Raw genomic sequence first — 27,602 nt, 5'->3', positions numbered from 1 at the left:
ACTCGTACCCGCCTATTTACCCATCAACCATCTATTTCATAATTTTTTCAACACAAATTCTTGTTTCAGACGGACATTTTTGGTCTTATTTATCAGACGGATAAAATGTTGCCATTTTTTAAGAAAATGTAACCAATTAATTCGCAAAATGTTATGGCTAGAGGTGTCATTTTTTACCCTGAAAATGATGTGAACAATAATGGTAACATGTTATAAAAAAATAACAACATTTTATTGTAAAATGATGACATGTTACCCGTCTTATTTCATACCAAAAGCAATGGTCTTAAGAAAAACGGACTGTTTTTTCAATACTTTTTTCTGAATAAAAAGTAGTTTAATCATTATGAAATTTTAAATTTTCATTTTTATATTTCTAGTTTACGATTTTCTATAAAAGTTTTTGTATCTGGACCCACTCCACCACCCGCCCACCATCCATGGGGGATGGAATTTTTGTACCTGGATCCACCCCACCACCCGCGAAAGCTCTATTCATACTCGCTTCAACTATGATGGATGCAAAACGATATCCGCTTTTACCCGTTTTACTGACATCCCTAACCCTTGCGAACCAAACAACCCTTTAGTCGCTAAATATCATGGATTTGGAGTCTAGACTAAGACGCTAAAAGACACGTTCAAATCCGGGCCCATTTGCTTTCTTTTAAGTGTAAAAGACTTGTGTATATGCTTTACTGTTTTTGCATTCCGGGGCCAAGTTACATCCAGTGATTTGGGCAATACTGAGGCACATCACACACCACATATATTAACTCCATATGAGCCATTAAACTCAAGCTACATTCACCATCTATCACTACATCATTCACATCCCCATGGCATCCACAACCTCCTCCCTCATACTCTCCCTCCCTAAAACCCACCAACCAATACACAATTCCCGCTCCACCGCTCCCCGACACTCCGTCCCACTTCGTATATCAGCTAGCAGAAGAGATTTCCTCGTCTTCACGGCCACCACGTCGCTGACAGCAATAACATTACCATTTACTGCCAATGCTAAGAACATCCCGCTATTCGGCCTGAGAAAGAAACTCGAGAAGGCTGAGGAAATTATCGAAGAAGGGATTGAGTCAGCTGAGAAGGGTCTCGAAACAGCTGAAAAGCGGGTTGTCGAGGCTGAGAAGGAGATTGAAGCAGCTGCAGAGGGAGGTGGGATTGTTGGTAGGTTAACTCAAGCTGGAATTGTGGCTGCTGCTGAAGTGTTCGGTGTCGTAGTAGCTACTTCTATTGTTAATGGCATTCTAGGACCTGAGCCTAAACGCTCCTGATACTGTATTTCTACATCTATCTATAAAATTATGTAAATCAGTTTGTTCTGATCACCAACATTTTTTTATACAAGTAAAATTATGAGTATTTGATTAAAATGACTGATTTGAGGAGACTCTTCTTGACATCTGAACATCAATCTTTCTGCTGAAAATTCACTTCTGCTTTATGAGTTATGACACTTGATCTTAGCCAAAAGGCCGAGAAAGGTATATGAGATGAAAGGTTTACCAAAAGCGATCTGTTTTAAATGAAAACTGGCTAGTTGAGATACCAATTTAAATGTCAGAACGGAGCCTTGGACGCACCATACGTTTGTAAGAGATCCAGTTGCGAGCTTGCAACCATGTTACTCAGATTAGGTTAGAAGAATCGAACATATGTGCGAATCTGAGAGCCAGAAATCATTCTTTTACTGAAAGTCCATGTTAGCTTCAAATAAAGGGTCCAACCTGATGTTTGAGTAAAAAATGCCGTATATAGATAACAGTGAAAATGAAGCGTTCGAATGTCATCTCATTTTATGCAATGTTCAGTAGTGGGAATTACTTCTACACTAGGTCTCGGGTATAAACACTCCTCTCTGAACTGTTGTATGAGTCCTTATTGACCAAATAAAAGTCGCAAAAAAAAAAAAAAAAAAGTAGATTCAGCTTCCAGCTTTACATAATTCATATGTTCCACCACCTTATGTGCTGGATTTGAAGTCGTCCAAAGAAAACCACAATAAGCAGCAAAAATGTTCTACTTTTATGTGCACATATACTATGACAGAATGGTATAAGCCTAAAAAATGAAGTAATTCCTGTGCTTACCGGGTTATTATATTACCCAATAAACTGTTTGTAGACGGTGAGCTCTGTTCACTAAACCACGCATCATGCACCGACACTGGCGAACCATCTTGCACTTCTTCAAGTGAAGATAGATGATCACTTGGCTTTTGTGGCAGAATAAGTCTCTGACTTCCAACTGCCTTCTTGGTTGAAATCCCGCTAAACGATCTCTCACTGCCATTAAAAGGCGATGAATAAGAAGATGCTACTGAAGATCCCATGCATATGTTTTCTTCTATAGAAACCCACCCGCTTTGCCTAATTTGCTCTAGTTCATGGGCAACTTCCATCATTGAGGGCCTCATGTCTCTGTGATAAGCCAGGCACCTAAAAGCAAGTTCCGCTACCTTGTGGACCGATGCAAGAGTCCAGGCGTCCCGGTGCAGCTCAATAAATGGGTCGATTATTTCATCTATTCGCCCTTTACCGATCCTATCAACAGCCAGAGCGGCCAAATTCACCTCTAGGTGGGGCCGAGTGAAATCCACCACTCTCATAGCAGTTATAATTTCGACTAGGACCACCCCAAAACTGTAAACATCACTTTTGTCAGAAAGATGGAAATTCTGATGATACTGAGGATCAACGTATCCAGGAGTCCCTTGAGGAGCTGTTGAGATATGCGACATTTCTTCCAACCCAAGTCGGGAAAGACCGAAATCGGCTACCTTTGACCTGTAATCAAAATCCAAGAGTATATTGCTTGATTTTATGTCCCTGTGGAAAATTGGAGGGTTCATGGCAGAGTGAAGATAGGATATGGCTTGGGCAGTTTCTGATGCAATAGCAAGTCGAATGGTCCAAGGAAGGCCTTTGCCCCTCTCTCGCTGAAGATGTTGGGAAAGAGTTCCATTTGGCATGAACTCATACACCAGAATCTGCTCACCATTCTCGATGCAGCAACCAAGAAGCCTGACTAGGTTCGGATGACTAACGGTAGACAAGAGCTTAATTTCATTCATCACTTGTTCAATGCTATCAGTATCTCGATGCTTTATCTTTTTAATTGCAACATCCTCATTGTGGTGAAGTCTTCCGGCATAAACAGCGCCATATGCACCAGTTCCTAAGAGTTGTTTTTCACAAAAGTTGCCGGTGGCTCTCTCTATTTCTCTGTAAGCGTACAGTCGAACTGTAGAGTTTCCGGCAGCTTCGAAAAGAAGCCGCCTTGCGCTCACCTGACTCTTCATATAAGTTGATCGACGTCTACAGAAGTAGCAAATTGTGGCTAGTATTAAGGTTGAAGCAGCGCCAGCAAGAATCCCTAACATATTTCGAAAGTAAAACATGTAAGCAAGTCATTTTATTTAGAATAATTCGCTAACTAACTACTTCCAGTATCAGTATCGGTATTACTGGCTTACTGCTAAGTAAGTTACTATAGAAATATAGTATGCTACCGTTGTAAAGAAAAAAAAAAAAAAAAAAAAAAAAAGAGGAATATTTCTTCAAAATGAACAAAGTTTGGATATGATCATATACAAGAGGCTAACATGAGAACAATAACCCCATTCGCCAAACCTTCGGACACTTTCTGCATTTCTGGCGATTAATACCATAAAACAATGCCAACCAGGCAACCACCAAATATACAGAAGAAAATACTTCATGTAGAAAGTTTAGAAAATTGTAACTCAAGACATATAACAGCATGGTATTGCAGGTTAACGTTTACCGATAGTGAAGATAGACTACCTCCAATGAGAACAGCAATTTTAAATTTTCCGGTAACACCATGAGCGGTTTCAAGATCAGCATCTGTAGCTGTTCAAAAGCCCGAGTAAAAAATGATCAGAAAACAAGCTGATATACATGCACTTTTTCAAAGATAAAATTCACATGATGAATACAGAGTAATAGCGAGTTATCTGAAACTTGAACAACATTGAAGGGTGAAAATATCATTATTGTTCGATAGAAAGGCAAAACAAAAGTACATCGAGTAAAAGAGCGTGATTGCTTTCCTGAACATGATTTTTCTCCCTCGAAAAAGACACTAGCCTAGAGTCACATATACGCGAGAGCAACGACAATGATTCTTTGTACTATGCAATATAATACCAAGATTCATGATGTTTTTAGTCTTTGTAGTTAATGAAAAATAAAATTCTGCAGTCAATTAACAAGTGGTTGCTGTCTGTGAGTGTCCCTGACTTAAAAGAGTGACTTCCAAATTCCTACTGCTTGTCTACTTCTACTGGGTAGGTTTCCTTTTGTTGTTTACTCTTCCGGTCTTCCCTACCACAGGACCAAAAACTTATCCTTGCATTATGACACGCACATTAAAAACTTATCCTTCCATTCAGTCAATAATTGCGCATTGAAAGGTTCAATTTAGACACAATCATCCTAACTGAAGCACATCTAGTCAACAAAAGCATGGCTGAAGCAAAGAAATTTCTAAGCTTTGTCACGCCATGTTTGACTCATCTCCGAAAATTAGAATCCATTAGAATAGTCATTTGCTCAGTACCAGCTAGGGGTGTTAATGAGACGAGACAACTCGCGAGCTACTCGAGATCGGTTCGGTCAAAGATCGGTCAAAGCTCGGCTCGGGCTCAGCTCGAGAGCTTAACGAGTCAAGCCGAACAAAGGCTGACTCGACTCGAAAAGCTCGCGAGCGGCTCGAACTTATATAAGATATTGCTCATATTTTATAAAAATATTTTATCATCATTATATTTTTGTATCACACATATCAAATGTCTCGCCGATTTGCCAAATATTTTTACATATAAACTCGAGCCTTGTTATTGAAAATATGGAAAGAAAAAAAAATTAAAAAATCAACAGATTTATATAGGCTCGATTTGGGCTCGAGCTCGCGTTAAAGCTCGCAAGCTTTATAACGAGCACATTTTTTTCAAACTCGGGTAAGCTCGAGATCGGCTCAAGCTCGGGTTTTGGTTCTTGAGCACAAGCCGAGCAAGGCCAAGCTCGGGCTCGGCTCGGCTCGTTAACACCCCTAGTACCAGCAAAAGTTTATCAGTGACATCTACATGAACAACATTCCCTCATTGCCTCAAAGGCTCCTGCAAACCGCGGGATAGAGTAAGCTACCTTTCCTTAAGTCGCTGATGAGGGTCAGGATTATCCAGGTCGGGTCATTTCAGGTTTGTAAGAATTCAGGTTGGGTTATTTTCAAGCCTGTTATCAGGTTATTCATAGATAATTTCCAGTATGCGGCAATAAACATTCAGGTTCGATCAGATGGGGTCTGATCAATTCGGTTGCAAGTCAAATTCCAAAGTCAGTTTTGCCACGTCTAACTACAAAACTACATAATTATTGAAAAAAAAAATAACTAGTTTAACGAGTCATTTAGTTTAATTTCGTTATAATCCACGAGAAAAAATGGTACAAGTAGTGAATCTTCGGCTGCATTAAGAACAGATATTCCTTGATTCAACGTTCAAACATAGACCACGATAGCTTAACTAATTGAATCTTACTTGTTTAACTAGTCAATGGTTTACTCACATCTCTTATCCATTTCGGCTTCTCTTTTCTGTCACCTAATGACATCGGAATAAATTAATCACAATTACCCTTGGATTAGGGATTACTCATTATCACCTAATTATCCTCAGCTCACAGCAACCTATATTGAATCTATAGTCAAATATATTGCACAATTGCACATGAACCTCTTTTGACTTTTCAAAAAACAAGTATTTTTCATCAGTAATGTCAAGGACAGCTTCTAATTCAATCAATTAATCAATAACACACCACATGTATCTGATGTCACCCATCAATTTCCTAGAAATCTCCTTCCCTCATTTTTATATCACCATGATCATCCATTGTTTCCTACCTAATTTCTTCAACTTTTTTCCATTTCTACTTCTACTACCTCTAATTAACTAACAACTCGCTAAATTCAGTGCACACTAGATAAACCCTCAAGCATACATTATAATTTGCAAACCAAGTATACCAGGTCAACCACCCGTTTTAGGAGGTGACAAACTCTAACCGAGTTAACACAAACGCGACAACTACTATATATGTACTATGGATGCAATAATGATCAAAATTACCTAAAAGGAGATAATATAGACAAACATTGAAATATCATTTGACAAAATTGAATACAACAACAACATCAGAGCCTTAATCCTAAAATGATATGGGGTCGGCTAACATGAGTCATCCTTTAGAACCGTTTATGGGTAAACGCACACCTCAAAATGCGGGAAAAAAAATTGACGAAATTGAATAAAAACAAATAAATTTAACTAACCATTACGGCAACCATGACCATCCAAAAAACCATCACCAACAAACCCAGCATTACACATGCACCCAAACCCGTCCGACCCGACTGTACCACAAACCGCATTAGGATCACAACGACACGTTCCGGTAATCCACCACCTGACCTGAACCGCCTGAAACTCGATCGAAACATCCGAACCAACACCACCATCATCACTCCCATTACCACCACCACCACCGCCGCCACCGAGAACAATCATCGACGATAACACGTATTTACACCCAAGATTCCCAATATCCTCGTACCGCAAAACTTTACTATCATTTCCAGTAGAAGGAAAACAATTTACATTGACATCACTACTATTACTCACACAATTCTCTACCCCAAACATCGTTTCCACTGATTTCGGTGAAACTACGCACCCAGCTCCATTCGACGACGTCGTTTTAGTACTACAGTTTTGTAATACTAGTCCGTTTTGAGACGTTAAAGCGTAATTTTCGCCGAATAAGGAACGTAATTGTTCAACTGAACGATTACATTTTGTTGGGAGACTAATCCATATAGCATCCCATGTTATGTTGCGTATACTATACCCTTTAAACTCCATTTTTCCATCTTTGGTACAGTTTATTTGAAACTTACACCCCGACCCGAACCCGAATGGGTAATTCACCGTTACTCCCCCGCACGCGCCATCGCACGCACCGTTGACCGCTTTTGGTTGGTCTTCTAGTAGGGTAAAAGTTAAAAACAGTAGATATATTGCAAAAATAGACATGGGTTTGTTTTTGTTTGTGTTTTTGTTTTGAGGGGAAAGATCGATTCATTAATTAAAGGTAATACGATATCGATACGAAAAATGTAAGGAGGTGGGTGAAGTAATGACGGGGTGTAGTTGAGAAGACCAACGGTAACATTAAATAATAGTCACGGAAAATCAAGGGTGGTCACGTAATTTTCAAAATTGACACGTTGCGATATGAAAATTAGTGAAAGTAAATGTTATGATTGTGAGATTTTTTGCATGTAATTTTGAAATTATTGATTGATGATTGGATTTTTGAGTGTTTTGTGTTGATTGAAGAAATTGGATGATTGAAGAAGGGAAATGAAAGGAGAATGAGGATGATGATGAAAAGGAGAGAAAGGGAATAAGGAGAAAAAGAAAAGAAAAGAAAAGAAACGTTTGTTTGACGCGCAGTGGGGACGGGGTTTACGGTGATGGCTTAAATGGAATGGCAACGAAAAGTAAAGAGCTTTTAATAGTGACAAACAAACTGGCAACTAACTTTAATATACGGAACATATACCGCGTTAATTTTAGGTTCTATTTAATGACAAGTAGAATTGCGAAAACTGACCCGGTTTGAATGACCTGACTTGAATAATTCGGTCTATATTCGATCGGACAACTAAATTGTGAGATTTGGACATCACTTGAAATATGAATGGACCCGAGCGAGTTTGACCTGACCCGAATATTTATTGTTGTAAAATGCTCATTTTCATTGACTTGATAACAATAGACCGGAAAACGATCCAAATTCAAAATGGTCTGACCCGACATTACTCGACTTCGTACAAACCTGAAACTGGCTTGACCAAAGTTGACCCGACTTGAACTTGATCCGGTTGACCAATTTGCCATCTCTAGTGACAAGTTTGTAATGGATGGTTTATTGGTTTTACGATAATTTATTGTAAGATTAGTTTGAAAGCCGGCCTAGAATTGTCCCCGGACACATGTCTACCAAATCATTAATCTCAAAATGATTTGAGATCAACTGAAATAAATCATTCTTTAGAATTGTCCCTGTGTGCTTGCACACCTTAAAATACGCCGAGAGATAGAACAAAAAAAGTGAAAAGCAAATGAGAAATGAAATATAATATCAAAGGCAAGCTAAATCTATTGGTAAGAAAATCAAAAATTCAGTTTTCTTTTCTAAAAATTGAATTTAGATATAAAATACAAGTTAATATGGGATAATTTTGTAAATAGGAGTAAAAAATTCTTCTTATGCTATGTCATATTCCACTAATCCCAATATATATAAGGACATTTGCTTACAGTAAATTAAATGAACTTTATATAAAGTTCTTTAATGAAAAATAGAAATTGTTTAAATGGTGTCACACTTTTCAAACTATGTTTATTGGTTTCAATTTTCCAATTTTCTATACGTGCTTGTACAACCCATTATTTTTGAAAAATATAGGAATTAGAATTCACAGGAACTTACAATACTAACATAATGTATGAAGTGGCTTACGTACTCCCCCTTTGATCAATGAAAATTCCTATGAAATTTAATTCCAACATATACACCCAAAACAATTTTGCAAAATTCAGCCAAATTGGCAGATACGGGGAACTTAATTCCCATGAAGAATAAGTTCCTAGAAAAGTTAAGTTTTTTAATCAACCAAACAACACTCTTGAATGAATTTCTTAAATAAAATTCTTATTGACCACTCCAAAAATAAAAAACCATTATTACTTTTAGGCCCTATTTTTTTTTTTTTTTTAGGAATTTAGGCCCTATTTTTTTAGCTGAGCTGAATTCAACTGGAGCGAACTGAACTTAATGGAGCTGAAGTGAACTGAAGTAGGAGTTAATTTATGAAGAGATGAGATGAGCTGAATACACCCGAACTGAATTAATGAATAGAGTTGAATTGAAGTAAAACGAGCTGAAATTAAGGCCTTGTTTAGCATGACACTTTAGGTAGCTTATTTGACCTAAGTAGCTTATTTGACCAAAATTTCAGCTACCTGATTTTCTTGCAAGTGTTTGGCAAGTAGCTTGTTTGTCCAAATAAACTACCCGAAATGAAATGCTACCTAAAGTAACATTTGGGATTTCAGGTACCTGAAATAAGTTATTTTCCATGTTTTACTCCTTCAATCTATAATATTAAATAATTATCATATCCTTTTACGTCATTTTATCAAAAATCATTTACCTTTTCAGCTAGTTTGCTAAACGTTTTTTTTTACAATCAGTTATCTTGTCAACTCCTAATTTTCAGTTACTTTATCAGCTACCTTTTCAAATTTCAGTTAGCTTTTCAGTTTCTAGTTATCTTTTCAGATTTCAGCTACCTTTTCAACTAATTTTATCAAATAAAGCCTTAAGTACAAAAGAACGGGACTTTATGCCTTTACTATTGCTCTAGAGCGTCAAGCTCATGAGAAAAAGGAACATACATCGGATGTACTACCTCCAACTTTTTGTTTTTGTTTTTGAGCATATATGTATATTTTTTGAGCTTATTACCTCAAACTTTAATTGTTTTTGAGCATATATTTTTTTTTGAGCTTATTAAAATTTATAAGTAAGATTTTAATTTTTTTTCCTTCAAAACTCAAATTTTACTAAATTTATATGTAATGTTTGTGAGTTCTATTGTAATTTTGTAGAGTTTAATGTTTAAGTGAATAAACTCAAAAACTTTATAGTAAAACTCTGTATTTTTAAAACAAAACTCAAATTTTTTATTAAAATGCTCAAAAACTATTGAATTGATGGTAATACATCAGATGTATAATCTACCTACCGTCAAAAAGAATCAAATCTAGCTATGATTCATACATAAGTCATTATATTCAAATACATGCTTCATCTAATACTTTAAAGTAAGTCAATCCTAGATAAAAGGAAAGTGATCCTACAAATAAGGAAACAAATATAACAGGATTATTTACAAGATAAAATAAAATAATGATGTTATTTCCATATTCTGATTTATTTCCTTTTCTTTGAGAATTTGATTATTCTAATAAATTAATTGCAGGAAACCATTTTGTTCCTTTTACAAAATTCAAGAGAGACGGTCTCTCAATAGCGTCATTAAGAGACCTCTCACATGATGGGGTGAGCGACCCACTGAATTTCTATTTCTTTTTTCCTTATTATGCCTCCCACTAAATTAGTGGGAGACGGTCTCTCATGAGACCTACTGCAACCATTTACCCCATCGTTTTTTTCCCGAGTTGAATCTTTTGCTTTGATTTATACAAAAATAAATTGTTCAAAAAATATAAAAAGTATATCACTACATTCCTTATAAACAGAGGTTTCATATTAGTATACATTTCATTATATTTATTTATTTATATATTTTGAGTAATATTATAGAGAGAATTAAGTATCTCAAAATGTGTGAATAAAAAAACAAATGCAATTTTGATTAGAATACATAATTCATGACAACCCCCTTACTACTAAATCCCCCCCCCCCCCTCCCCCCCTTTACTAATAAGAGAATAAAACTCTCTTAGGGGGTGTTTGGTTCGCGCGTGGGTATGGGTTTGGAATCAGGAATCATACCCGGTGGTATGGGTTTAGAACTTGATTCCTCATACCATGTGTTTGTTTCAATTTCGGGTGGAATGAGATCGAACTTCATCAAAGTTAAAAAAATCTAAAATACAACATTAAAAATAATTATTTTTGATACTAAAAAATCATGAAAATGAAGGGTTAATCAAATAAATGTAAAAAAAAATTTCATTTAAAATGTTCCATTTAAATTTTTTTCATGTTTTTTGGTTTTATTACTTGATACCCATGGGTATCAATCTCATACCCACCTCCTCCCTTGGGTATGAGAAACCCATACCTCATGGGTTTGAGGTATGGGTATGAAATCCCTATTTTTGCCAAACAAACACTTGGTATGGGTTTGGCTCATTCCAAACCCATACCTCATACCTTTATGAGTTGAACCAAACACCCCCTTAGTTTCACTTTTCACTCCAAATGGCATCTAGTTATAGAAGGTAATTAATAAGTAGTAAAACTTTGTTTCATTACATTTTTATCTTTTTAATGAATATAGTAGTTTATATCTCGCGCAATGAATGCACGGTATTTATAGAGTTTTATTTTTGTATTACTTAATCATGCTAAATTAACATAATTGTTCATTTTTCTCATTAATTTCATATGTCACATCATTATATGTTGATATGATAAAAAAATTCAAATTGTAAAATTATTCAAGAAAATTGAGTAAAATAATACTGGTATCTCATTAACATAATTGTTAATTTTTTTCGTTATTGTATTTTGTTTTGAGAAAAAAAAAAATTAAAACTAAAAACTAATTCAAGAGAATTGAGTAATGTGCTGAAATGTATTTTTTTATACCACAAAACTAATGATTCCAATTTATAAATTATCTCAATTTTTGTTGTCATGAAAGTAATCAAAATGATTTATAGCTTTATTTATACATAATATGAGTCAAGTCATTCTCAAATAATAGCATAAATAAAAGATTTAATATTTTATAGTTTTATATTATTTATATTTTAATTAAAATATTATGTTTATATTATTTATATTTTAATTAAAATATTATGGTTTACTGTTTAATGGAAATTATATAATTTGATAAAAAGATTAATTTTAATGAAAAGAATTATATAATGAAATAAATTACAATTATTAATTTCCTTATTTAGTACATACAATTAAATTATCAATAACTTCCTTATTTAAAAAGATGCTTTTTGGAGGGAAAATTTGTGAGTTTACCTATTCTTTTAGTAAATAGAGGATTCTTATAATCAAACTCTAATCTTTTAATTAAATTTATAGTTATGATTTTTTAATTAAAATAAAATAAAGTTGGTATTAAATTATAAAGTATAAGTTGCTAAATTGTTCACTAATGCAATAATTATTACTATAAAGAATAACTTGACACATACTTACTATTACCTTCATGACAAAAAACGAATTTCACTAAAAAATAAATTTCACAATTAAACTAATTCACTTTGATTAGTTTTCCATTTCAATTTTTCTGTTATATATCAAAATACAATAGGGTGAAATATTAAATAGCAATGGGGTGCAAATTTAAAATGTATAAATAAGACACTAATAAAAATAAAAACTCTATATACCGCGCATTGCATGCGCGGATCTGTAATAGTTACTCAACTATTTTGATCAGTTTTAAAATTCAAATTATTTTTTCAAATCAAAATATAAAAAATGAGAATATTAATTGATTGTCAATTTAAAATTTATAAGTAGTTAAATAAAAAGTAATTAACTAAAATATCTCAAATTTCAAATCTTAGGATGATTATAAATTATATTAAGCTATAGAATTAATAGTTAAATTTCAATTATCAACATAAACTTTAATTTTTTTTAGATAAACCATGAGCAATCAAGGAGAGCTAGTATTGGTTTCAACACCAAGCATGAGTCACATACTATCCATCGTCCAACTAGCCAAACTCATTCTCAAAAAAACAGAACTCATCTCCATATCCATCCATATCATCACCCTCTCTAGTAGCTATGCAGAAATCAACGCCTATGTGGAGTCACAATTAGTCGACAACCCGTACCCGACTCGCTTGACCTTCGTTATCCATCCACCAATCCGAAACCTACCTCCCCCGTCTACGTCACACCCTTTCGCTACCGTTCTCGAGCTAAACAAGCCTCGTATCAAGCAGGCGATTGAGGACAGAGTCAAAGCCGGGTTGCGTAAACCTGTCGGGTTTATCGTCCACATGTTTTGCAGTACCATGCTCAATGTTGCGAATGAGTTAGATGTGCCTTGTTATGTTTACGTTACTTCCGGGGCTAACCTTTTGAACTTCCAATTCTATGCTCAGTCGTTGATCGATGACCATAAGGTCGACGTGGCGTCAGTGTTCAGTGATTCGGGTTTTATGGGCCACGTGCCCGGGTTCAAGAACCCTGTCCCTAGCAAGGTTATTCCATCCACATTATTACAAAAGCAACCCTGGTTTGATTTGGTTCTCAATTTCACGAGGAAGTTTCGAGAAATGAAGGGTATTTTGGTAAATACATACGTCGAGCTAGAATCATTTGCTATCCAAGAATTGTTAGATAACAAGCACAAAAATATTCCACCGGTTTATCCTGTAGGTCCAATTTTGGAGCTAGACAACGAGCGTCGTGGTGGGTCAGACAATGTGGAGGAAGAATCGTTAATAGCGTGGCTTGATGGTCAACCAAAGTCTTCAGTGGTGTTCCTCTGCTTCGGAAGTATGGGAAGCTTTGATGACGAACAAGTTATAGAGATAGCCAAGGGTTTAGACCGATCGGGATATCGATTTCTTTGGTCGCTCCGAAATATGCCTCCTAGCGACAACAATAATATTTTAAAAGCTTTTTTAGAGGGATTTGTTGATAGAACGTGTCATAGAGGAAAAATCATAGGACCGGCCCCACAAGTCGTGATTTTGTCCCACCCTGCTATAGGTGGATTTGTGACACATTGTGGATGGAACTCGATATTAGAGAGTTTATGGTTTGGGGTCCCAATGGCTACATGGCCAATGTATGCAGAGCAACAGTTGAACGCGTTTGTGTTATTGAAGGAGTTAGAATTGGCAGTCGAGATTAGAATGGATTATAGAAGTAATTGGGAGGGTAATAAGGGAAATTTCTTAGTTACTGCAATGGAAATAGAAAATGGGGTTAAGAATTTGATGAATATGGATAAGAAAATGAAGGAAAGAGTTAAGAAGATGAGTGATGAAGGCAAGAAAGCATTACAAGGATTATCTTCTTTTAATGGGTTGAGATCTTTTATTGAAAATGTTTTTAGAAACGTCCCTTGAACTAAGGGGAGCGAGATTGTTAATCCATAAGTTCGGATGTTTTTATAAAAAACTACCTTATATTTAGGGGTATTGAATAAGATTTTCTTTTTTATTTGTTTGTTTTAAGTTGTTTTTTTTTTTTCAAAAGGAAAATGAGATAGAGCATTGAGCTAGAGATAGGGCATTGAGCTAGGTACGTACTGCGGACAAAGTGATCTAAATGTTAGGAATATACCATAGAATATTAAAAAATACATAAAATATTCCAAAAATAAAAATATTCGAGTTCGTCTTTTCTCCGACGAAGGCCTAAAGTTATTGAAACCCGTACAAGTCTTATCCCAAGTTATGGAGTATAAAAATTACTCAAAAACTATACTTATTAATTTAGTTAAGTTTAAATTTTGACGTCGAAAAATCAATACTATATATTAAATCCAGAAACCAAGGGACTTCAATGTAATTAAATAAAGTTATACAAATTAATTATACTATATAGTTTTAAAATACTAGCACCGTGTGATGGACCCGATTAAGGGATCTCAATGCAAATATTATATATTTTTGGTTAAAATTAAATTATATAGAAACTTGATAATTTTCCTAAACATTTGTAAGAGACTAAAACATGGTCAATTTCCTTAAAATAAAATAATTAATTAGGATTGTCAATTTCAAGGAGACTAAAAGTAAGAAGATGTTTGGTAATTTTCCTAAATATTTATAGAAGACTAGAAGATGGTCAATTTCCTTAAAATAAAATAATTTATTAGTATAAACATGCACACTTATGGTAATAGTTATTATCATCATAAAATTATATATTAAATTTAATATCTATACAATTTTATTAAACTTTATAGTTTATTAGATGTATAGTAATAGAGATGTTAATTATTTAACATACAAAAATATAATATAAGTAGGTTATAAATAATTCAAGTTAGATTCCATGAAATATAATATTGCATAATTCTTTCGATTTGATTTAATTTATATATGTATTATATTTATATAAATATATAATCCACTTAAAATTGCATGCTAAAGTAATAAAAGTAATTTCGTTGGTAAAGAAAAGAATTGTAGTAACATTGGATATAATAAAAGTAGCAATATTATCGGCGAAATTAGTGAAACTGGTACAAATAACAACGGGAGTAGTGAAATAATAAATATTAATGCGGCAATAGTGAAAGTAACAATAATTACAACTGGAATAGTCAATATTAATGCGGTAGTGGCGACAATAACAATAATTATGGCGGGAGTAGTAGTGAAAGTAACAATGATTACGGGCAAATAGTGAAATGTTATTACTATTGTGTCTTTAACAATAGTAAAATATTAATAGCGGGAGTAGTGAATTTGTCTCAAAATTTATTTCATCGTAATTTTAGATAAGTCATAGAAAAATATATTAATGATAAATTTATTGGTTATGTAACTTTAAGTAATTTTATTTAATGAAAAAAAAATTAATAGTAAGTAGAGGGATCCCGGGCGAAGCCGGGCACCGATACTAGTTAAAATATAACCTAGAAACCTGAGTGGGGATCCTGTGTCTCATTTGGTGTCCCAATGTGTGTGTCACTCCAATCGCCTTCTAACACATCAACAAAATAATATAATTATTGCAATATTTTATTTTATTTTGCAACAAGTGATGTGTTAAAAGGTGGGTGGAGTAAGACACAATGGGACAGAAAAGTGGGACAGATGATCCTTACAATAAAAACCTTAAGAGCTCAGAAAAAAATACATATAAGCGCAATCCTTTTTTCCTAATCCAATATAGATATTGTAAGAATAAAATCTAGACTTACCAGTATTAGGTTTCCTTAAAAAAAGCGTAGGGTTTGAGTTTCTCTACAGTTCGAAAACGTCACGACCATATGTATATATATCTAATAAACTCAACATTATTATAAATTTATAATAATACAGCCAAATTTGGATTCGTCCTTTATACTAAATTCTATCAGTAATCTGTCTCTCTCTTGATCTACTGACGCGGGTAGAATGTCTCAGGCGTCTCCAGCAACTCCAACGGAGCCTCCTGCGAATGAATCTTGCTTCAGTTTTTTGGTAAGTTGTCCCTTTTTCCTTGTTTTACTTCTCCTCCTCGTATCGTGGGTAAAAATCGAACCCCCAATCTCACGGTTAGGATAAGAGAGCTCTTACCACTTGAGCTAACTCGTTTTCCCTTAATAATCATCATGATTTCTATTTTCTAGTGAACTTGTCCGTCTTTCGGGCAAGTTAACGTAAGGTAAGTTAAGTCTTATACGGAGTATATGCATGTAAAACTGTATAGAATGCTTTGATGTTGCCTTGGTATAATATCTTAGTTTGGTTCACAACTGCTATATCAGCGATTCCTTTTAATATTAAGACGGATATATTCGTCTTGTTGGAAGTCGACAGGTCTTGACCACCCAAGTCAATTGGGAATAACATACTCCTTCGGTCCCTATTAATTATTTGCCTTTGATTAAAATACTCACTTATTGTTTGTTGAAACCGCAGAAAGGTACAAATTCCGTTACCCTTTATGCAGCGCAATGCGTAGAATGCTATAAATGGAGATTGATAGATAATGAGGAAGAATACGAGAAGACGAGAAGTAAATTGCTGGATGAGCCATTTATATGCAGTAAAAAGCCTAACATCTGTTGCGAAGATGTTGCTGATATTGAGAAAGACGGCAGCCGGACGTGGGTGATTGACAAGCCAAACATCCCACAGACACCACCCGGGTTCAAGAGAAAGCTGGTGTTTACCAGCGACTTGTCTGAATTGGAAGCCCATTATGTGACACCAATCGGGACCAAACTTAGTTCATCTTTAGACGTTGACAAATATTTGAAAGAAAATCCCGACATAGAAGGTGTTTCAGTAGCCGACTTTAGTTTTACGGTCCCTGAGGTGGCCGAGGATACTTTAACTATGGATGCTCCAGAGACGATGATATCTCCTTAGTCCCGGCTTTAGGGCTGTTCAACCTGTGCCAAGTAATATGATTACTCACCCCGTTACATTCATTTATTTTTCATTGTTTTATCAAATCACACACTACTGTCATAACCGGGAGGGAGGGAGTATATAATAAAGCATTGGTATTCTCATTAGTCTTAATGATTTCTGTTTTTATGATGATGATATAAATTATATTCCCTTCGATCCAATCTTCGTAACATATACCATAGAGCTCAAATTTCTCTCATTATAAATCCTTAAACAATCATCAGTCCGTCTATTATAGACGGATAGTGACCCTCACAAAATTAAAGTGAGGTAAACATTTTCCACCCACTTATATTACCCACTTTTATTTGTAGGAGGGACACTATCTGTTAATGAAAATTTGTGAACAATCATATATCACGCAAAAAACCAACAAATTTCCGTACATAAATTGTACTCCCTATAAAAGTTGAAAAATCCAACTCTTCTAGCACTACTGAGTGCTTTATACAATAGTTCTCGTCATCCTCATTTGTCTACAAATATCAGCATGGACTTGCACTACAACGTCTACGTCCATCTGCCTCACCAGTCACTAATTGCTTATTGATCGACCGATCGATTCCCAATACATTAACGCCTTCTCGCTATTTATATCTTGCAGTCATACGTCCAACAAACTTCGTATCATTTTTAATATAATCAGCTACCGTAATAACCTCATTAAATTCAAAATCATGAGCAAGACCGCGGAGTTAGTGTTCGTTCCAATAACAGGTATGGGTCACATACTATCAACCGTCCAACTCGCAAAACTGATCCTCCGAAGAAACCAAATCATATCCATTTCCATCTATATTGTCAAACTCTCTAACAATACTTCAGGCAAAGTTACCGCCTATGTTGAGTCCCAGTTACGTGACAATCCGTACCCGACTCGTTTGACCTTTGTCACTGTTGAGCCTGATATTTTACACTACCGTCAGGCTAGAATTCAGCCTTAGCAATACCGTTCAGGCAAGTTCAACATAGCGGTCCAGGCAAGGAGACAGGCTAGAAGACCATATCAAAGGACGGGGCATCATACTGAAAATGCGATCGGTACAACTCGGGTCGGGCGTTATTATAAGTCGAGACAAGACAACGAGGCATTGTCAAGGTACAAAGAAAGATACAATAGGCATTGTCGAGTACAGCAGATATAGTCGAGCATGCGTACAAAGCGGTTTAGCTGACGGGCATTGGTACGAGCCGAGAAACGTATGCGGGGATAAAGTGGACGACCAACATACAATATGGAGAAGATATTTACCAAGCATTGGATGCTAAGCAATTGAGCACATGTCAAAAAGACTAGTCTTCAAGTTGTTCCTATTTTGGTGGAAGACTAAGTCCACATCTTTTACTATATGAAGTAAACATCTTAAACCCTAGCAAAACTAAGAAGGAGGCAGCAACAATTAGCAAGGAACGGTCAAGAGAAGAACAAGTCAACTACAATCAAGGAAACAACCCTAGAAAAGTGGAGCTACTTCCTACTTACAAGCAACTACTCCTTCTACCTATTTTACTATAAATACGAAGCAACAAAGACATATCTCATCCCATTATCATCTACTCTACCTTAAGCAAATACTAAAATTATTTAGCAATTACATCATTGTTCTTAGATTACGCAAAATACATAGTGAAATACTCTCCTGGCTTGGTGCCCGTATAAATCATTGTGTCATGTCTCTTTTTATTATTCTTTACTTTTAATTTATCTCTTTTTACTTTATAATCAACCCTGCAAAGGTACAACCACAATACCATCATAATAGGATGATACTAGTTAACCTCACCATAATCTACCCTGGCCGGAATACCCTAGAATGCCTGGGATTCAGTGCGTAAAATCCGGTCAAAACAATTGGCGCCCACCGTGGGGCATCTAGTTTATCATTCCTACAAATTATTCGCAATATCTTTTCTTCTCCACAACAAGTTTTGAGAGCTTTAAGAAAGATCGATACAAAAATTTCCATCTCTACACTACAAACGTTGAATCCAAGAGAAATATTGTCAAGACAAGCTAGAAGCCCTTCCAATAACAACAAGTATAACATTGCTTAGGAGAATGCGGAGTTCAAGTGAAAATTTCTTTCTAAAGAAATTCAAAGATAAGTCTTTCTCATATCCAATACAAGTTTCGCAAACTCTAAACAATATATCTTAAAATTTTGGTACTTTGATCTTACTTCTACATTTAAATTTTAGATTTTGTTAATTCTAATAATTTTATGTTCTTAGAAAATTTAAAGCCTTGAACATCAAAATACAAGTCCGGTTGGACAACTTAGCCCCGACCAAAAACAGGCTTAAAAGTCGACCAACAAACGATGTCGGTGCGGATGTCCGGTCTTATAAGAATTTCACGCCAGGGAGAAATTTCTACCAGGAATTATTATGCAAGGCTATTAATCTATCATGATATGCCTCATTCATTCCCTCTCTTGGGCGATGCACTGGTCGTCATCTGCTAGCCTGGCTAGAATGCCCCTACCAATATTTCCAAACTGCACAAAGCCTGGTCAGGATAAGATTTTCATCCTGGCCTAGTAAGGGTGTTCAAGTATTCCCGCACGATAAGTCCTTATCCTTTCAATAAAATTTAAATATATATGTCATCGCAAAGACAAATACAAAAACAACTATGGATCAAATATTTTTTGTAAAAAAAAATAAATAAATAATAATAATCATCTTACATATAATATTCTTAGTCGGTCCCGATACACTAGTGTTAGTCAAGCCCGACTGACATGTTTTTGAAATCACCACTGATTTGTTTTTTTGGAGAGAAAATCACTGACACCTTTGTTTTTGGAAGGAAAAATTAGCCCGACTGATTGTTTTGGACGAGAAAATCACCCCCGGCCTTTGACTTGTTTTTGAAGAGAAAATCACCCTGGCTTTGTTGTTTTGGAAAGATAAATTGGCCTGGCTTTGACCCGATCGATCCCGATATGCTTAGATCTATCATCACACTACCTTAATGAATTCTCACATTATTACTCATTAACTTTTCCTTATTATGTTTCAAACTTGTGTAGCATAAAACTAAAAACTTTGAACCAATAGAATTGTTACCTTCAATGGTTGATAATGCCTGGACAATTAAAGACACAATCTATCCCGACCGGCTAGTCAACATGGTTGTAATTGAATAATTTATGTGAATCATTGAGAAACTACTTGTGACTATTTTGGAAGATATGATATAATTTCTATCAAATACAAAACATTGTGTGCCATGTGATAAGTTTATAAGTTACAAGGAAACCAAAAGAGGCATAGAAGCCCGTCACGAGCAGATTAAAACAAACCGGAGCTCCAATCACCAAAGTCGATCGGGGGCATCAAAAAGCTCTCGCTTTGGCGGGAAAAGTTACAGCCCTGGACAAATTCTTATCGAGGCCCTCGGAAACATACAAAGCTTTCTATAACCTCCCTGAAAGGAAAACACAATTATTCGTGTGGACTCCTATTCATGAGATGACATCATAAACTATCTTTCTACTCCTCTTTTTTGGCCTGGCCAGGCAAAAGGCAACCACTATCGATTTACACATTCTTGTGATTTGAAACAACCGTCGATAGAGTCCTGGTCGGGAAAGATAATGATCGGCAACACACCACCTATTTCGAAAGTAAAAGTCTACTAGATGCGGACATGAGGTATGACTTTCTTGACAAATATGTTTTAGATATAATTATTTCATGTACTAAACTTCGTCCCTACTATGAATGTCGCCCTATTATAGTCGAACTAACATCCCCATTAAACCCGTCGTGAGGAAGCCCGCACTTTGTCGGGCGAAGATGACCAAGTAGTCTCATAAGCACATATGATATCACCTTTAACCCATGATAATAATCAAATCCCATGCCCTAGCAAATTTGTGGTGATTTCGGTCCTAACCTAGAATCAAACTTTAAACCAATTAGACACCTAGACCTCCTGGTCGAGGATGAACCATGTTTACATATGGGGCAACCAACATGCAGGGGACATGATTAGGTTTAGTACTAAAATCGCCACAAGGGGACATAATAGCACATGTTGTAAGCTTTTTATTCAAAATTGTCAATATGTTGCTCGATACAAAACTCTCATAGCAAGGCTCAGGGCTGAACCATACTTGAGATGTCTTGAACCACACAAAACTAACCAAGATCTCCAGGACAGACATGATGGATGTTGTGTCAACCACAAAGAGGAAGAAGCCTGGCCATCAAAGTGCTCTAGGCTAACTATTATTGGCTAACACTGAGGGCCAATTGTCTGGACTACAACACAAAATGTGAAGCTTGACACAAACATGCTCCAATAATCTAACACGATTACTTGTCTCCTTTTTTCCCTATCGGCGGGATGTCGGGCTATCCAAAAACAAAATGCTAGGCGAGAATCTAGCAACAAAGTAATAATCGGTTGCCTAAAGAAGAAGCTAGAAAGAAAGAAAGGAAGATGGGTGAAGAACTTCCCTTGGTCCTTTGAGTGACCGAACCACGCCTAAAACATCCACGAGGCCAAACCCCTACTCCTTGGTCTATGGATGTGAAGCGATAATCCCAACAGAGGTCGACATCCCATCACCGGATACGGCTGAATACAATAACGAGCAATATACCTCTAATGGAGGACAACCTGGACTTGACGGAAGAGCTAAGAGATGCGACCAAAGATTAGAATGGCGAAAGATATCGGCAAAGAGTTGCAAAAAGCTACAACAAGACTGTCAAAGCTAGAGTATTCGGGGTAGGAGACCTTGTTCTCGAAAAAGTTTTTCAAAACACAAAAGAGAAGAATCTTTGGCAAATTGGCCCCAACCTGGGAGGTCCTTACGATTGACTCAATAGTCGGCCAGGGAGCTTATAGACTACAAACCCTGGACGGCGAAATGATCCCAAGAGCTTGGAACATTGCACACTTAAAACTATTTCACATATAAAATATATCTCCTAGTCCGGTATAATCTTCATCTTACCATTTCTGTCGACACGATATGAAACTAAATGCATGATATTTGCCATTATATGAATAAATGCCTTATATGATTTCTTCCATTATGTGCCCAAGTACTTGTCAATATTCTCGTATTTCCCTTTCACCGAGTAGAATCTTCAATATTTGTTTTTACATACTTGTACTTTACTTAAAACAAATTTTAAAGATTGGGGCCACCCCACCGATATCAATCGATATCCAACTTTCGATTGCAAAAAAGCTGGCCCGATCCAGGCGAATAATCGGCGGATCCGATACACATAATATTGAGCTCAATTTAATATACAAACCTGGGAAAACTTTTCCGGATTGTATGTCATAAATGGGTCATAAGCCCTCCAGGCAGGCAGGGATATAAGCCCTCCCAGGCATGGCAATAACCCCACCCATGACACAAAGAATCGCGGCGGATCCGGTGCAAAAAAAAAGCGCCCGATCCAGGCGAATAATAATCGGCGAGATCCGAAGATACAAAAGAATCGGCTAGATCCGATGCAAAAAAGCTGCCCGATCCAGGCGAATAATCGGCGAGATCCGATACACAAAGAATCGCTAGATCCGGTGCAAAAAAAAGTCGCCCGATCCAGGCGAATAATCGGCGGATCGCGACACAAAGAATCTGGCCAAATCCGATGCAAAAAAGTCGCCCGATCCAGGCGAATAATCGGCGAGATCCAAGTACACATCCAAAATGGCCGAGATCCGGACAAAAAGTTATATTCACGAGCCCTCCAGGCAGGCATAATCAAAACCCTCGGTCGAGGCTAAGGATAATAAGCCCTCGGCCCGGCAAAAATCCTTTTATACGGGGACGAAGGTGAAAGATCATGACAACTCGTACAAAACCCTCCAGGCAGGCATAATCAAAGCCCTCGGTCAACAGTGAGGATCATAAGCCCTCCAGACAGGAAAATATCCTTTCAAAAGTACAACTATCGAAAAACAAACAAAACAAGATCAAATACTATCACCATCGAAAATTTTTCTCGCCCGACCGAGCGCCATAATTCTTCTTTTCTCATGAAGGACATCAACCTCCATCGACTTACGATCCCGGGAATGTTCCAGAACTAATGCCTTCACTTAAAAGGTGTCCTGAAAAGTTATAACATAATCTATCTTCATCGAAGATTGGGGCATCCTACATAACATATTGTTCAAAGGTTGTCTTATACTTACAAAAAAATATGTCAGCGATTGCTTGATTATTGCCACCAGGTTTAATCTTTCCTATATTTCATATTTCACTCTCCTGTTTTTTATATTTTCCACCTATCAGGAGCTATCATTCACGTGCAGGACACAAAGCGCATGACTAATCTAATTTTGTTTACGACTATCTAAATGCTAGTACAAAAAATATTGCAGGGATATTAATTCATACACACTTGGTAAATACACTTGATCAAGTTACTAACATTGTCGATCTGCACTTTACTCTAATTTTATCTATCATATAAGTGGGGCAAAAACAAGCCCTACCAACTGTATGCAGGTTAGAAAGAATCCTTAGACACGTAAGAAAGCGGATATTTTTTCATATATGGCCTGACCCAGCACAGTGAAGAAACATTAAGTCAGGAATATGTACAACTGCATGATCAAGCTTTGTCTATGATTGGAATGAAGTTATCTCCTCATTATTGGCTTGAACCACAAATAAATAAGGAGATAAGGGGCAATTGTTGAGCCGATATTTTACACTACCGTCGGGCTAGAATTCACCTTAGCAATACCGTTCGAGCAAGTTCAACATAGCGGTCCAGGCAAGGAGACAGGCTAGAAGACCATATCAAAGGGCGGACGGGGCATCATAATCGAAAATACGATCGGTACAACTCGGGTCGGGCGTTATTATAAGTCGACAAGATACAACAGGCATTGTCAAGGTACAAAGAAAGACAATAGGCATTGTCGAGGTACAGAGATATAGTCGGGCATGCGTACAAAGCGGTTTAGCTTTGACAGGCATTGGCTCTGAGCCGAAAACGTATGCGGGGATAAAGTGGACGACCAACATACAATATGGAGAAGATATTTACCAAGCATTGGATGCTAAGCAATTGAGCACATGTCAAAAAGACTAGTCTTCAAGTTGTTCCTATTTTGGTGGAAGACTAAGTCCACATCTTTTACTATATGAAGTAAACATCTTAAACCCTAGCAAAACTAAGAAGGAGGCAGCAACAATTAGCAAGGAACGGTCAAGAGAAGAACAAGTCAACTACAATCAAGGAAACAACCCTAGAAAAGTGGAGCTACTTCCTACTTACAAGCAACTACTCCTTCTACCTATTTTACTATAAATACGAAGCAACAAAGACATATCTCATCCCATTATCATCTACTCTACCTTAAGCAAATACTAAAATTATTTAGCAATTACATCATTGTTCTTAGATTACGCAAAATACATAGTGAAATACTCTCCTGGCTTGGTGCCCGTATAAATCATTGTGTCATGTCTCTTTTTATTATTCTTTACTTTTAATTTATCTCTTTTTACTTTATAATCAACCCTGCAAAGGTACAACCACAATACCATCATAATAGGATGATACTAGTTAACCTCACCATAATCTACCCTGGCCGGAATACCCTAGAATGCCTGGCCGGATTCCAGGCTGCGTAAAATCCGGTCAAAACAGTCACCTTTCCACCCCTGCCCAACCTGCCTGAACCAACTATCAACTCCTTCGCTACTGTTATGGAGCTTTACAAACCAATTGTGAAGCAGGCGGTCGAGGATCGGATTAGGGACGGGTTTCCCAAACCGATTGGGTTCGTATTCGACATGTTGTACACTACCATGGTGGATGTTGCTAATGAGTTAGGTGTGCCTTCCTATGTTTTCTTTACTTCAGGGGCTAACTTACTGAACCTCGAACTGTATGCTCAGTCATTGGTTGATGACCATGGGGTTGATGTTGCGACCGAGTTTAGTGACCCGGGGTTTACGGCTGTCGTGCCTGGGTTCAAGAACCCGGTCACTAGCAAGGTTATTCCCTCGTTTATGCAATTTAAGAGCCCCTTTAGTGAGATACATTTTGAACAAGCGAGGAGGTTTCGAAAAGTGAAGGGTATTTTGGTAAATACATACGTTGAGCTAGAATCATTTGCTGTCCCGGCTTTGCTGAATAGTGAAAACAATAAGATTCCACCAGTTTATCCTGTGGGTCCCCTTGTTGAGTTAGAAAGCAAGACCAATGTTGATTCAGTGATAGAGTGGCTTGATCGTCAACCCGAGTCTTCCGTTGTGTTCCTCTGCTTCGGAAGTATGGGAATCTTTGATGAGGAACAAGTTAAGGAGATAGCCATCGGTTTAGAGCGTTCAGGACATCGCTTTCTATGGTCTCTTCGAAAGCCTCGACCTCCGGTGGGAACTTTGGAGTCGCCAAGCGACCATGGTCCGTTCTTAGACGCCCTTCCCGAGGGATTCATTGATCGGACGAATGATAGAGGTCAAATCATAGGGTGGGCACCACAAGTCGCGATATTAGCCCACCCTGCTATAGGTGGATTTGTGTCTCATTGTGGATGGAACTCGACATTAGAGAGTTTGTGGTTCGGAGTACCCATGGCTACATGGCCGATGTATGCTGAACAACAGTTGAACGCGTTCGAGCTAGTAAAAGAGTTGGAATTGGCATTAGAGATAAAGATTGATTATAAAATGAATGTTATGACTAGAAAGGGAAATTTCTTAGTTACGGCCTCGGAAATTGAAAATGGTGTTAAGAATTTGATGAGTATGGATGAGAAGATGAGGGCGAGAATTAAGAAGAAGAGTGATGAAGGTAAAAAAGCATTACAAGAAGGAGGATCGTCTTATAGTTCGTTGGGATGTTTTATTGAAGATGTCTTGTGCAACATTGCTTAATCAATGGTTAAAGAGAGGTGACATTGGTATAGAAATGTTACATTATTTTTCCGTAAAGCTATTGCTTATGAAAAATATGGTCTCCACAAAGTACATATTAAGAAAAATTATGCATTTTTCCTCATCAATAAAGAAAAGTGATGCATTTTTCGTGGTCTGATTCTGTGTAATGTTTATGGTCGAGCTTTTTCTCTTAAGTTAATAATCATTATTTTTTTTTTGAGTACCTCGTTCCTATATGTTTGGGGTGAGCATCGGTCCGAAACGAAGACCGAAAAAAATATTCAGGCAGGCCGAAGATCGAACTTAAAAAATTCGGTCTTGAACTGGACGGAACCCATATTTTTAAGCCCAGTCAAGTCTTTGCCCGAAATACACTAAAATTAACCAAGTGGTGTTAGTCCAGTGGTAGCTGGGTTAAACCTTGAAGCTTGCAGAAATGCAGGAGTTGAGAGGTCCCAGGTTCGACTACCAGCTGGGGCGATGATCACTTGGCCACTGCAGCCCCCGAAGGGGTGGCTTACATGGTCCATGTGGTGGTGCGGGAATGCATGGGCCCGGGGGGACTCAACCCCCTCGTCATCAAAAAAAAAAAAAAAGAAAGAAATACACTAAAATTTATAAATTTTTATTTTTAAGTAAATTATAATTAAATTTTTATTTCATTAAATCAAATAATCCAGATGATTAAAATATCTTTATCATAAATAACCATTTTAAGTACATAACTAGGTTTGTGACCCGTGAAATTCACGGGTTTATCTGTTTTAGTTTTGATATTTTTATCGTATTGTTAATATTTGTTCGAGCAATTAGTTGTTGATCCATTTAAAAATATATAGTCTTGAAATAGATAGAAATTAGTTAGTCAATACCTTATTTCTTTGACAACTTTGTTTATTTTTTTAAATCGAATCCTGCAAGTGACAATGTGGTAGCTACTAATTTTGAGAAACTTGACAACGGAGCAATGACAAAGGCGACTCATTATGGAATTATTTTCAATGACGCCTTATAAGGTTGTAAACTCAATACCTCAGTATAGTCATCTCCAAATTATTTCCAGACCTCTCCATCAACCCTCCCATAGAAATATCTGTGAAGTCTTATCATCATGGGCATGCTTCAAATATTATTTACATCCGAAATTTTTTTATTATATCAATAGAAAAATATTAGATACGATTCAACGGTGTTTGGGCTAAAAATAGCATAATAAGGAAGGCCCATTTGATAAATATAAAAATTATGAAAGAAGTGGTGAGAAGGAATGGAGCCCGCGGAAGTAAAAGGGAGACGGGCCTAAGGGAAATCAAGGAGCCCATCATCAAGGATGCCCGCGTTAAGGAAAGGAGTGTCAGGGAGAAGTTAGGGAGATCGGGGAGAATTGGCAAAAGAGTCCAGGTTTGGAAAGAAGTCCTTATGGAAATAATATTCCCTTTCCATATTCGAGGTAGGACAAATCTAGGGTTCTTACCCTATAAATAGCCAAGGAAGCAAATAAAAAAGACATTCAATATTAACCTCAAGACAACGGTACTTACACATCCACATTGAAGCCACGATTCATTATTCTCGAATACACACACATCTGAGATCTTGCAGGCCGGACGCCTAACGCCAGCAAGATCAGCACGAACAATACAATTGTAATCATCCTCCTATTCATATAGTGCAATACTTGGCAGGGTACCGTCCCTCCCGCGGTTGTTCCCACATTGGGTTTTCCGCGTCAC

The 27,602-nt window shown here is 36.7% G+C and overlaps 5 protein-coding genes across 5 annotated transcripts; 4 read left to right on the top strand and 1 right to left on the bottom strand.

The window, feature by feature from the left end:
* Positions 1–839: 839 nt before the first annotated feature.
* LOC141600621 (uncharacterized) lies at positions 840–1,295 on the top strand. Its single transcript, XM_074420866.1, has one exon. The coding sequence runs from the start codon at positions 840–842 to the stop codon at positions 1,293–1,295; it is 456 nt and encodes a 151-aa protein (XP_074276967.1).
* Positions 1,296–1,927: 632 nt separating this feature from the next.
* On the bottom strand, positions 1,928–7,664 carry LOC141599191 (wall-associated receptor kinase-like 14). Its single transcript, XM_074419131.1, has 3 exons — positions 6,379–7,664; positions 3,828–3,896; positions 1,928–3,396 (listed from the first exon to the last, which is right to left on the bottom strand). The coding sequence occupies exons 1-3, from the start codon at positions 7,136–7,138 to the stop codon at positions 2,108–2,110; spliced, it is 2,118 nt and encodes a 705-aa protein (XP_074275232.1). The 5' UTR covers positions 7,139–7,664; the 3' UTR covers positions 1,928–2,107.
* Positions 7,665–12,533: 4,869 nt separating this feature from the next.
* Positions 12,534–13,984, top strand: LOC141602452 (anthocyanidin 3-O-glucosyltransferase 6-like). The gene has a single exon (XM_074422730.1). The coding sequence runs from the start codon at positions 12,545–12,547 to the stop codon at positions 13,982–13,984; it is 1,440 nt and encodes a 479-aa protein (XP_074278831.1). The 5' UTR covers positions 12,534–12,544.
* A 1,929-nt stretch (positions 13,985–15,913) lies between these two features.
* On the top strand, positions 15,914–17,063 carry LOC141602450 (methyl-CpG-binding domain-containing protein 4-like). Its single transcript, XM_074422729.1, has 2 exons — positions 15,914–16,054; positions 16,496–17,063. Exons 1-2 carry the CDS (start codon positions 15,989–15,991, stop codon positions 16,946–16,948), a joined length of 519 nt encoding a protein of 172 aa, XP_074278830.1. The 5' UTR covers positions 15,914–15,988; the 3' UTR covers positions 16,949–17,063.
* Positions 17,064–24,328: 7,265 nt separating this feature from the next.
* LOC141602449 (putative UDP-glucose flavonoid 3-O-glucosyltransferase 3) lies at positions 24,329–25,909 on the top strand. Its single transcript, XM_074422728.1, has one exon. The coding sequence runs from the start codon at positions 24,694–24,696 to the stop codon at positions 25,864–25,866; it is 1,173 nt and encodes a 390-aa protein (XP_074278829.1). The 5' UTR covers positions 24,329–24,693; the 3' UTR covers positions 25,867–25,909.
* Positions 25,910–27,602: the final 1,693 nt, after the last annotated feature.

The sequence above is a fragment of the Silene latifolia genome, chromosome 9, assembly GCF_048544455.1.
Source record: "Silene latifolia isolate original U9 population chromosome 9, ASM4854445v1, whole genome shotgun sequence".
In the NCBI taxonomy this organism is placed as follows: domain Eukaryota; kingdom Viridiplantae; phylum Streptophyta; class Magnoliopsida; order Caryophyllales; family Caryophyllaceae; genus Silene; species Silene latifolia.
Note: the sequence above shows the minus strand (reverse complement) of the source record. Positions and strands in the feature narration are given on the sequence as shown.

What these genes read in the sequence shown, in the direction of transcription:
- LOC141600621 (XM_074420866.1), top strand. Translation starts at nt 840, where the DNA reads ATGGCATCCACAACCTCCTCCCTCATACTCTCCCTCCCTAAAACCCAC.
- LOC141599191 (XM_074419131.1), bottom strand. Translation starts at nt 7,138, where the DNA reads ATGTCTATTTTTGCAATATATCTACTGTTTTTAACTTTTACCCTACTA. An exon ending in TGGTCATGGTTGCCGTAATG is followed by an intron (nt 3,897 to 6,378) that starts GTTAGTTAAATT and finishes GCTTTTGAACAG; the next exon opens with CTACAGATGCTGATCTTGAA. An exon ending in AATTGCTGTTCTCATTGGAG is followed by an intron (nt 3,397 to 3,827) that starts GTAGTCTATCTT and finishes GAAATATGTTAG; the next exon opens with GGATTCTTGCTGGCGCTGCT.
- LOC141602452 (XM_074422730.1), top strand. Translation starts at nt 12,545, where the DNA reads ATGAGCAATCAAGGAGAGCTAGTATTGGTTTCAACACCAAGCATGAGT.
- LOC141602450 (XM_074422729.1), top strand. Translation starts at nt 15,989, where the DNA reads ATGTCTCAGGCGTCTCCAGCAACTCCAACGGAGCCTCCTGCGAATGAA. An exon ending in AATCTTGCTTCAGTTTTTTG is followed by an intron (nt 16,055 to 16,495) that starts GTAAGTTGTCCC and finishes TTGAAACCGCAG; the next exon opens with AAAGGTACAAATTCCGTTAC.
- LOC141602449 (XM_074422728.1), top strand. Translation starts at nt 24,694, where the DNA reads ATGGAGCTTTACAAACCAATTGTGAAGCAGGCGGTCGAGGATCGGATT.